The sequence below is a fragment of the Panicum virgatum genome, chromosome 3N (assembly GCF_016808335.1).
Source record: "Panicum virgatum strain AP13 chromosome 3N, P.virgatum_v5, whole genome shotgun sequence".
In the NCBI taxonomy this organism is placed as follows: domain Eukaryota; kingdom Viridiplantae; phylum Streptophyta; class Magnoliopsida; order Poales; family Poaceae; genus Panicum; species Panicum virgatum.
This window is the reverse complement of record NC_053147.1, coordinates 53,725,650-53,738,004: the sequence shown is the minus strand read 5'-3', so window position 1 is coordinate 53,738,004 and position 12,355 is coordinate 53,725,650. Positions and strand designations below refer to the sequence as shown.

At 43.2% G+C, this 12,355-nt stretch overlaps 1 protein-coding gene across 1 annotated transcript; it reads right to left on the bottom strand.

The window, feature by feature from the left end:
- Positions 1–5,704: 5,704 nt before the first annotated feature.
- Positions 5,705–8,981, bottom strand: LOC120666188. The gene is made up of 2 exons (XM_039945974.1): positions 8,768–8,981; positions 5,705–6,187 (listed from the first exon to the last, which is right to left on the bottom strand). Exons 1-2 carry the CDS (start codon positions 8,818–8,820, stop codon positions 5,935–5,937), a joined length of 306 nt encoding a protein of 101 aa, XP_039801908.1. The 5' UTR covers positions 8,821–8,981; the 3' UTR covers positions 5,705–5,934.
- Positions 8,982–12,355: the final 3,374 nt, after the last annotated feature.

The following is a 12,355-nucleotide window of genomic DNA, read 5'->3' as shown; positions in this document are numbered from 1 at the left end:
CCTTAGCACAGAATTTGTTTGTTTTGCATTATGAACATTGGTAAATCGAAAGAGGAAACCGGTCGACGTACGGCTGCACACGAAGATGCAGGTAGGCCAAGGAGAGAGAGTCAGAGAGAGAGAGAGACACTTACGAGTCGTCCTGACCATGCTCGTGATCCGCCATGTTCGCAGATGACTGAGAGAAAGGTGGATGGAAGAAATCTACCTAGGGCACTCGATCGATGCCGTTATGTTCAGACTTCAGACTCTTGTTGGCGTTTGCGCCTACCGGGTTTGGTGCCCAACCCCAACACACATATATATAGGCCCGTGCGCGGGATGCGTCCGATCCGATTCGTTCACGGGGTGTCTAATCCTACGCGGTGTATATGAAAAGCTGATGGCAACGCGCGGTGACGGCCGCGTGCGCCCGTCCGAGTCCGACGGCGACGACGGGGTTTGCAATCGATCGACTTCCCGTGCCAACTCGAACAGGTTTTTGTTGGGCGATCGAGTTTGAAGTAAGCAAAATGGATAAAAAAAATAGCTTCAAAGTCTGAAAAAAATACCCGATAAACAAGACCAGTTCAAAACGTTCCAAATCCAATAGTATACCTCAGCTGCTCCGACTGTTTATTTCAATAGTTTTGCATCTGAATTGACCCAGTAGCCATACTGTATGTACTAATGTTCTTCATCATATATATATATATATATATATATATATATATATATATATATATATATATATATAAAAGCACTCCCGACCCTTAAAGACTGAGCCGGCAAATCCTCACCACCTCATTGTCAACATGCAAATCACCTACCACTACCACTGAAAGAATAGCGCATATTAAATCATGGAAGGTAATATAGGTCTTCTATCCTTCAACTTCACTCCACGGATAAACATCATCCCTCAACTTTCAAAAAGGCCAATTTAGTCCCTCAACTCTTGTTTTAGGTCAAGTTCATCCTTATATTAACGTGATGCTCCATAATACATGAGACTTGTGCAAAAAGTCCTCTTTACCCTTGGCTATTTTCTCTCCTTCATAATTTGCATGTTGAGCAGTGTTGCGGAAATTCAATCAACCATGTGCATGTTCTTCTTGTATGATCAAGATTAAATTAAATATGAAAGAGCACTTCAATAAATACGAGGGACAACAAGTCAGGAGAAACAACAGTGGGCCTATTATGTTGTACTTGTATCGTTGATTAATTACAGCAATACAATAATAACGGAAATTGAGTATGAGAAGAGGGAGTCAAGGGTAAAAATGACTTTTCACATCAACCTCATGCTATTAGGAAGAGCCACATCAGCACAAAGGATAAGTTTGATCCAAAAATAAAAATTGAGGGACTAGATTAGCCAATCTGAAAGTTGAGGAACCATGTTGACCCTTAGAGCAAAGTCGAGGGACTAAGACGCCTATTTGGCCATCATGGAATAAATTTAGAAAAATATGGGCAGATTTGCAGAGTTAAGGACTCAAACCCGGATAGACATGTTCCACCACAAGAAACCCTACCAACTGAGCTACGCTAAAATTCTTGCATGTCAGCTTTTCAAGTATTTCATCATATTCGGCCTATTACATGTTAATATTTTATAATTTGAATTTCTTTTATTGAAATTTTCTTATATAACCAGCATTAATTTCCTCCTCCTATTTTCTTTAGAAAAAATAAAAGAAAAGAAGACCCTTTTCCTTGAATAAATTTACAATTTTAAACATAATAGAAATGTAAAATGTTCATTTACACACACATGTTTACTCTATCCTTATGGCCATTTTTGTGAACACATGCATCTTTTGCTGACGAACATATTGACTGTCACTCAAAAAAATAGTTGAGAACATCTATGTTAATACGTGTTGATGCTTGAACCCGGCCGGCTCAGTCCACAAATTAAGTTAATAATGTTGATTTGCACATTTGCTTCTGGAAAAGTTTAAATGCGCTTATAAAGCATTACAAATACTGGCAATATTGGTGCATATAAATTTTAGTTCAATGAAAATTGTAGTAGTGAACAACTTTGACGTACTAGCTGCTGGGCCACTGGTTTTAGCAAAGGAACGGAGCGATTGGCTCTATTGTTCTGCCGGCGCTCCAATGAGATGGAGCCATGGAGGAGTTGGTTGGGCCACTCATCCGGATGAACGGCCCGGGAGGCCACGGAGCACGCGGTTGATGAATTTGGTAAGGGACATTGCATGATTTACCCTTTAGGCCCTTTACCAACTGATCTCATGCTCTCCTACCAATCTGGAGTCTCTCGACCCATCCGTCTCTTTCCTCTGCTAGAGCTGAGAGTAAAGGGGGCGAACGCCGGTTCCGGCGGCGGTTCCGCCGGCCTCCTCCTTCTCTGGCAGCCGAGATGGAGTCGGAGAGGGTGGAGGCCTGGGGAAGCGCCGTGCGGATGTACATATAGTAGCTAGGTCTAGGGTCGGCTCGCCGGCGGTGATCGCCGGCGGTGATCGTCGGCGGAGCTAGGTTTAGCCGGGGGGATGTTCTTCTGCGGCTTGTGTTCCAGAGCAGCGTCAACGAGGCGAAGGCGGCGGCGTCGCGACGAATAATGCTCCAACTCTTCTTCGCCCCGATGGTGCTCCACTCCGGTGCCACCGGCGAGTTTGGGAGCTGTTGTACAGGAGTCCGGCCTTGGATCTTCGTCGCCCTTCTGGTGATGTTGCTCCTGCCCTTTTGCTTCAAGGATGCGGGATGTGCTGCGGGTGCTGTGGAAGGTGGTTGGCTGGTTCTGCCTCGGTCTTCCCTCGGCGGCGGGGTCTGTCGATGGCGAGCTCAGATCCAGGAGCAGGATGGGTCGAGGCGCGGCCTCGGTCGATGGGCAACCGCCGATGGCTTCATCCCGCCGTTCGCGACGGGTGTCTTTTTCGACTCCTTTCAAAGCCTGTGGGCGATGGGATTCTTCTTGCTCAAGGTGATGCCTGGCGTCTTCTTCGGTGGCGGCGGCCGGCGACGAGGACGACCTGGCGTCTTCTTCGGTGGCGGCGGCCGGCGACGAGGACGACGAGTGCCTGCGGCTTGCTCTGGATCCAGGGACTTCAGTGTAATTTTTATTTTCTGTCGGGTCCTTAGCGCAGTTCGGCTGGGGCAGCTGTTCCTGTATCCTCCCCGTACGTCTCTGTATTTGTACGCGTATTTGTACGCTTTCATTACCTAGAAATACAAATACGTATTATCAAAAAAAAAAACTGATCTCGTAACAGCAACAGTTCCTTCCACAAGCAGCATAGCAGCTGGGAAACGCAGAAAATGCCGTTTTGTTTATGCGGCACTGCCGCACTGTGAAGCGTATACCAAGCCCAGTAAAAGACTGCCGAAAATTTGAATTTGTAATCATTGCTGCAGTATGTACGAACTCGCCTCTTGCGATAAACTCACACTAACACACACAACAAACAAGAACACACACAGTTTTGGTGCCGCGGAAAGCCGCAGCGTTTCCTGGCTCTATCTCCTCAACTAAAACAAAGTACAAGCCAACAAACTTGGCCCTTTTCCCCGGCCACGAACGCGCACGGCGAGAGCTACTCACGAGCTCGAGCGTGTGCACAGAAACAGGCTGCTCCTGCACACGTACACTGCAACGTGCAATGAAAATAAAATATGCACATAGCATCAGGTTATTATCAACATGGGTCATGCGGAATCGGGTTTGGACTTCTGACCACCGCGACAGGGGGTGGCCAAGGAATGCTTGCTGCCCTCTTTGCCGACGTGATCAAGAGACTGCACACCATCTCCTCTCCCGTGATCAAGAGACTGCACACCATCTCCTCGCCACATGTCGGTTTTCGAGACGCATTTGGGAGATGATTGCTGACTGGACACAGTACACTCAGCTTAAACCGAACCATTGGGAGCCAAGTGATAGTGTGGCCAATTGGTGGTGTAGGTGGGATCAAAACCCGGAGTCCCGAGGAGTGGATTACGATCACTCATTCTTTTAGTGGCCTGGGAAATTTGGAAGGAGCGTAATGCACGTACTTTCCAGCGGAAGGAGCAGTCCAGCACGTCTTTACTACTTAAAATCAAGGAGGAGCCCCGAGCTTGGAGCCTGGCAGGGGCGAAGCGCCTAGCTTCGCTGCTTAATGATGGTTGACCACCTTCACAGAGACTGTATATATTTTATTTTCTTTTCTGACATGTATTCGCTCCGCTGAGAGCGCTTACTTGTAATCTCCTTCTTTAATAATAGAAATGGCTCACAATCTTGTGGCCGTTCGTTCAAAAAAAAATCAATATGGGTTGCCCTGATTTTATTTCTGCTCGAGCTAATGGAGATATGAATTCCATGGTTTTCATTTTAAAACTACTAGTGTGTCCTGCTGAATATTTGTTATCTACAACTTTTTTATCAACTATATATACATTGTTTAGGTATCTGCCATCATAGTTACAAATAATGGCCTACATTTCACTCATAAAAAATAAATTTCAGCCGATTACTAGGTTAAAATTAAAAAATCCAGCCTGATGCCAAATTTTGTCAGTGTCCATTATTCTTCACATTTTCTGTCCTTGAGGTAATGTTTTTGTTGGTGGGTGAAGATAAACCTAGCAATGATTCTTCCCACTCGCATTCAAATTAGAATGCCGATAAAAAGAATGGATCCCAATTATTATAGCTACTAAGAAAGTAAGAAATAAACCATTCTTGCATCATATAACACACATGCACCGTAGTTTGTAAACCATGTCATGCCGTCATAGTGTTTGGGATCTCTACCCTACATAAGCCCTACATCCTGTCAGCTAAGCACCTTTGCCATTCAGGAGAGAGCTGAAAATGCTGTAGTTTGTGATGGGGGAGGCGCATGCACCCAGCATCCCTGCTGTCTGGTGTCCAGAGAAGTGGAGCACTGGAGCTCCTCACCTTCGTCTGTCTGCTGCTGGCGAGATCGAGCTGGGTAATCTTCGCTCCATTGATCCGATACACTATGCCTTGGATCTCCTAAAGGGCCACAGTGATTTATTGGGGCTAATCAACTTCGATATCAGCAATATATCTACTTCAATCATGTTTGAAGACACCAAGTTTTTTACTATGTTTGACATGTTTCACGAAGTATTTCGGTTCCCTGTGTATGTAAGTACAACATACATACCTGGGGTGCAAAGTGAATTTTGCCTGTTAATTTTTAGCGCTAAGTATGTATTTTGTAGAATATGTATAACCAAATTTTTAAGGAAAAATCACATTATAATGTGCACAAGAGCATTTAGATTCAAATAGAAAAATAAATTTATCAACATAAACATTTTAAGTCGCACTCCACCTGTTTTAACATAACAAATTAAAATTTATAGATGAGAGGACAACTAATTTGTCATACATTGTCCATTTGTGTTTATCTTTTCCACAGCTTTGTAGAGAACTAGAGAATTACTTTAGGAAGTTGATACCTACCCTCACAATTGTTCAGGCTATTTCACTAGTTATTCTGTAGTGCATTGTCTCTAATATGTGGTGCTTGATGATCAATTAAGGACCAAGATGAACCTGGTTATAATTTTCCCAGTTCACAATAAAAGAAGATGAAAAAGACAGTGATCCTGCATTGTCTATCTGAGGGATGGAATTGAAATTCACCATCCGTTCTTCATGTGACTGGAAACAAGTTTACAATGATGTCAGTCACAGCATCGCTTATGTCTTGCAGCTGTGAGCCCGTGAGGTCCAGTATTGATGAAGATTTAAATCCTTTAGAGCACCCATCAGAAAGTATTGTACCATTGTTTCACTAGCAACTGGGGCACACTATTGGCTGACAGATCATTTCTCAATGCACAATTACACATTATTGGGAAATCGGAATGATACATTTTGGAAGTTCAAAGGCATAATTGGTATCTGAGCAAGAATTACAACCATAGGAGGTGAGGCCATAATTAGGGAAAAATAAGAGAAGCATTTTACTTGTCAACACTGCCAAAAGAATCAGAACTTCCACTCTCAGCTGAAACATCAGCTGAAAGTTTCTGAGCTTCCAAAAGCTTCATCTGCCGCTCAGCATGCTCCCTCTCACATTGGCTAATGCCCATGATGATGTCCAGCATTGTTCCAGTGGTGCCAAAGAAGACCAGAGGAGCTAAGGATTTCTTCTTTATGCCGACAGGAATAGCAACAAGAGCACCAGCAACCGAGAAGAACCAAGTTCCTAGAGCACTGCATGGGCGTGGAACAGTGTTTACAGGCAGGAGCAAACAAATTAGAATAATAGTTTAAACCACACAAGACATTAAAATAAATCACACTCAAATTCAACAACCAAGTTACGGTAGACTAGAGATGACACCCAACATGAGCCAACAATGAAAATAAAAAAAAAGACAACAAAGACCTATATAAAAAATTCACTCAAATTCAGACAAGAAAATATATGTCCATATTTCTCTTAATGTATCTGAAACCAGCTATGCAAATTTAGCTGATAGAACTTTGTTCTATCTTGTATATATATGTCTGTGCATCGAAACAACTCTTTGTTGGAGATTGCAATAATGAGCCTTAAAACAAATTTAGCCTTAATCTTTTCAAAATTTCTGTACGTCTACAATATGATTGCCTTAAAATAAACATTCAAGCATCAATTGAATCTTGGCTCTTCTTTCTTTTGGAGATTGCAATAATGAGCCTGTAGGGATTGCCTTGCCCAATTAGAGTGTGCTTGCTTGGTTTGCTTACTCTTTTGTTTGCAATATTCCGCAGCAACTAGTTCCAGTTTAGAGTGGGGTCAAAACTCAAGGGGGTCGTCAGTTAGTCTAGTCCTACAATAGTAGTACCGTATGATTTGCTGCTGGGCATGAATTTCATGTCTTACAGCTTATAAAAGTACAGCATTATGCCAAGTGCAATCTGAAACCTAAAAGATGCTAGATGCCAAACAAGCTAATGATGCTCACACAATCTTATCTTCTGAATGTGTATGAGTCCGCATCAGGAGGACAGGGAAAAAGAGACAAAGATTAACATAGTTTCACAACTTTGCTTTGTCACTTGTTCTTATGGACACATTCGTGCACAAGCTGTGTACTGCAGGCCACAGGCAAGGCTGTTCAAGGAGGAGGGGCAAACTCATCTAGTTTGTTAGTTTTTTGATAACTCAGTCATATCTCTAGGTGGTTAGCAAATCAACCTTATTTTGTGTTGTTTGCTGTTTAGGCCTTGCGTGACCTATCTTTATTTAAGGGAGATGATAACTACTGCAATAAACAAGCACTCTACTCTTTTCTCGCAAGTCATCACTCTCACCTGTTCTCTAACCTCTCTTCCCTACACGCTGTTGGCAAAGCACCAGGAACTCAAGAAACACAAACACAAAATTTTACACACGGTGGTCGGTGGATTTGGTGCAGCGCTAACAGAGCTGCTTTTCTCAGATGTATTAGTCTTTATTTAAAATGGAGTACAAAGAGCTAACTATGGCAGCTAATCAAGAGAACGGAAACATAAGAACTGAACTTGAAATGTTGCAGTTTCAGACTGAACTTTGATAGACAGATCTTTGTAATGATTGGCTGAATTTTTGCAATCTGAACTAAAGCTGAGGTCATATAGGCTCATATACGCTCATGCTGAATGATTGAACATTAGTTGAAGCAAATAATTCAGCCTGGAGACCTCAAATTATGAAAACTTATGAGAAGACTTTTACTATGTAAAATATCATGGTGTACAAGAAGTACTTGATGCTAGTTAGTAAGAATGTTAAAAAGGTTCAACAAACTTAACCATAGAGAAATGAAGTTGCATTATATTCCTACTGTAGTTAAACAATAGTGTGTGGCCCAGAATACAAGCTACCTCTAAGAAAATAAGACATTGCATATTACTACCAATTAAACATTTTTCTTGAAATCACCTATAAGACCTGACATGTGCACATTCCCGATTTCACATTTCAACCTCAGTTCCATTGTGCATAAAAAAAGTTAAACCAGTTACTGAGTTATTGATTATAAATTCCGTAGGAGCAAGTGTTTACCCCTTCTGAAGCCTCTCATTATCGCAAGACATATAAGTTCTTTTATCTGACCCAGTTAGAGCAAAACTTCTTAAATTGCTTATTTGTTTTTGATTTAGTGATCATGGACCTATGATAAGCTAATGGACATTTTTTTTACAAGAATATCTGCTACTGAGTTACCAGCAGGCTAGGAATATTGAGCTTCTAATGGTGACGCCGGAGGTAATGTGAAACTATGTGGACCTTTGCAATACAGTGACATTCCAGTTGAGGATGGCAACCCTGGTTTGCACCCTGCTCATCTTTGTAAACCAAGCAGGACCTCATAATTCAAAAGTACATTTGGTCCGGTATGTTCCCTCTCAGCTCACAAGGCACTTGGCAGCACAAAATCGCTTGTAACATTTAGCGGCCATGTAAAAAAAAGGATATATTTCAGGAGGCATATGGTATTAAGGGCCGGCAGGGCTTCCCAATCATACGGACACTGCACGAGACTGAATCCATCAGTACAAGCGACCTCTAAAAGCATAGCAAACACTTGAAATGCAAGCCAAAGCCAGATGTGGCAGCACCACAGGACATCTCCGAATCCAACTTACTGCCACAACAATGATTCAGCGACGGCAGTCGACGCTAAACACAACTACCAGGAAGCGGAGGCAACCGCCAGGCCAACGGGGGTTCCTGCTTCCGCGAATCTCGACCGGGGGGAGGACCTAACTATCCGAGCCCTAGAGTCAATCACACACAGAGGGAGAGCGAAGGGGGTCACTGACTTGGACACGGTGCAGTCCTCCAGCTGCTTCTCGCCGCCGCCGACTCGCTCCATCGCTGCGGCTGCGGTGTCCCTCCGGCGGCAGTCGGACGATACGGCTGGGGGCAGCAACGACGGGTGCGCTCGCGGAAGGGAAGACACTACCGGCGTCTCGCTGCGGCGGCCGGCGGCGGCGGGGGAGAGACGAGATGGAAATGGGATGGGCCGTGGGCTTAAGCCTGCTCTAAACGGAGCCCAACTAAGGCCCTGTTTGGGTAGCTGGAGCTTTTCCAAAAACTGCTGGTCTGAGAAGCTCACCTGCTGGTCCGAAAAGCTGCTGGTCTGAGAATCTGCTGGTATGATAAGCTGGCTTGTTTGGCAACCTAGCTTTTGGATGGCTGGCTGCTGAGCTGAGGAGTGGAAAGTCTGAAATACCCTCTAGTATAACGAATACCTGATTATTTGTGAACTGTAATGATTCGTCTGAACAGCTTGGTTAATAAATATTTTGTATTATTTTTTGATAGCTTAATATTTAAGATGGCCTATTAAATCATACTATTTCAATTATTTCATTGAGCTTACACAAAAGCACATCCGAAGCATGACTAACATTTTTGAAGTCATACAAAATACCAAAGGGCTACTATTTACAAACAAAATGAGTTGTGCACCATCACAACTTATCTACCATCTATCTGCCATCAAGGAGTTCGCAATGAAATCACGAAATGCACACATATCAACATCATCTGATGATGGACCACTGTTATGCACTTCTTCTTCTTCTGATGAATCAACCTCTGGCATGTATTCTTCATCCTCATCGCACATTTGAAATAGCTCATCACTCAAAGCGCTGTCACGAATAAAGTTATGAAGTGCCATGCATGCAATGATGATCTTCTTTTGCTTCTCAACCGGGAAACTTGGCATATGTAATAGAACTCGCCATTTCATTTTCAGCACCCCAAAAGAACGTTCAATCACATTGCGAAGAGAGGAGTGAGCATGGTTAAAAACCTCTTTAAGACTACTTGGCCTTTGGCCACCTCGAAATTCAGGTAAATGATACCTTTGCCCTTTGTAGGGAGCTAGGAAATCTTTCTTGTTGGGATATCCAGAATCAACAAGATAATATTTTCCTATATATCAAAATAATATGAGATCACATATATGGAACAACATGACAAATAAAGATTGACATGATTTTCGGCCATTACCTTCAGGAGGATGTGGGAATGCATCTGAGTAGCAGCACAAAGTATCATTGAATATTCGAGAGTCATGCGCAGATCCAGGCCATCCGGCTACAACAAATGTGAATCTCATATCAAAATCACACACAGCCATGACATTCTGTGTTGGGTATCCATGACGGCCAATGTGAGAAATCATCTCATTTGCTGGCACGACAACACGTACATGTGTGCCATCAATGACACCTATGCAATTGTTGAAGTGGGGTGAAAACCGATCATCTTGAAGCCTTGGATGCACTGTTCTGAATTGTGGATCTTTTGGTTTGATGATGTCTCCTAGCTAGTAGATTGACAGACTCTAGCACTTCATTAAATTTTCGACTAATTGTTTCAGTGGATCTCTTGAATATATTCTCAGCAGTGATAAATGATTGAGGACCGCCACACATCCACAAGAACATTCCCGGGCTTCAACAGAACTCATACATCTTGTGCACTTAAGCCCATAATTCTCAACCAATGTTTCATGCAACCTGGCAAAAACATGACAATTCATACGAAACATGTTGTAGCAATCTTTGTTGACTTGCAGCTGATCCATGACCCATTGATACCCAGATTGACGAGGAGGAGGTCTCTTTCTTTTACCAAGATATTTTTCACTGTGATCCATAGCAATGAGAGTGACTATTGATGCTACCAGTACTTCTGTTGAATCAGTGTCACTTTCATTCTCACTAGATGAATCAGTGTCACTTTTACTTGATGTGCTCATCTAAAAAATAGGTTGACAATAATCAGCTAGCACATACAATAGGAAATAAAAAGAGAGCATTACAAGGCTGAAATAAAAAGGTAGCATTACATAGAATGACTGCTGAAATAAAAAGGTAGCATTACATAGAATGACTGCTGAAATAAAAAGGTAGCATTACATAGACACAGCTGAAATAAAAGGGTAGCATTACATAAAAGGATACAGCACATGAGTGAGACTAGTCTATTTCCTTTTCCTCTCTTCATACATCCTCTTCAGCCAAGCCACCTTTCCTTCAATACTTTTGATGGAACGAAGCACTGCACGATTTTCGCGCTTAACAAAGAGTCGTGACACTTGCTTAACCATAGGGTTCCTACCCTTCTTCTTAGGGCTAAAAGGATTATCAACAGCATTAGCTTTACGTTTTACTTTCTTTTTTGCATCCTGTCCAGTATGTCCATTGTCTTCGTTGTCATTACTATCATCATCAACATCAATGGGAGCTGTTGTTTTTTGAACTCCCGGAATGACCGAAGATAAACCTGTGACATTGATGTGTTGAAACATAACTTCAAGCTCATCAAAGCTGTCCATAGGTGCTTCACGAAAGACTGCATATTTCTTGTTTTCCTAAAAAAATAAGTCATATGTATTAGCTATCACAACTTGGTTTTGAAAGATTAAAAAAATAACTTTCAGTTTTGCTTACCGCTATATTTTCCTCCCACCATTCACCATTTGCAGTAATTGTTCCCTTTACAACATCGAAACCAAGACCGGTTGCAGCCCTCTTCAATTCCAACCACAAGTTGTATTGTGGCTTCAAAGCATCACATTTGTTCTTCAATTTTCCATGTTGGTAGTGTCGCTTGGTGATAGCAAAAATTTTTTTCCTCAAGGTTCTTGTACCCAATGGAACTCAAGGTAGTCTCTGGCCTATTCCCAGCTAGAGTTTCTTCCTTACATATCTGGCAAAATATTTTGGTTGCATATGCATCCCATACTGCTTTTGGTGTCTTCACCTTCTCTTTCTCCATCTATACTATCAAAATTACTCCAACAATAAGCAATATAAAGTACTCAGACCCATACATCTATTTAGGCTCATCCAAATTTCACCCATGAATTAATCAAATCCAAGCTTATAAACCCTATGCATAAGTCTCTAGAACTACTTGTGCCCACGGATGTCTCGAAGAGGCAAGACAGGGCCAGAAAAATACTTGTGCCCAACATTGTAGCTTTTGGCCTTGCAGCAAGGCCTTGCAGCTGCTTCAAACCAGCACACAACCAATTGACTGACTCGTCCTCGATTACCGAAACAAGCTCCTGCATGTTTCGAATCTCTAGAACTACTTATTACTGTGGGAAAAATGCAGGTGCTTACCGTGGGCGCGAGTGCAGGGCCGCTGGCCGCCACCGCTTCTAGGGGGCACGTCCTCCGGCCGCGGATGGGCGAGCAGGGGCAGGGCGTCGTCCAGATCTGCTACTGCGGGGGGGCCAGGGCAGGGGCGCCGACGGGATCTGCAGCCGGGACCAACGGGCGACAGATGGGGGCTGGGTAGTCCGACCGGCGACGGAGGGGACCGATGAGTGGGGTCCGACGGGTGCTCGGGAGGGGGCGGCGCAAGAGAGGAGTTCTCGCGAC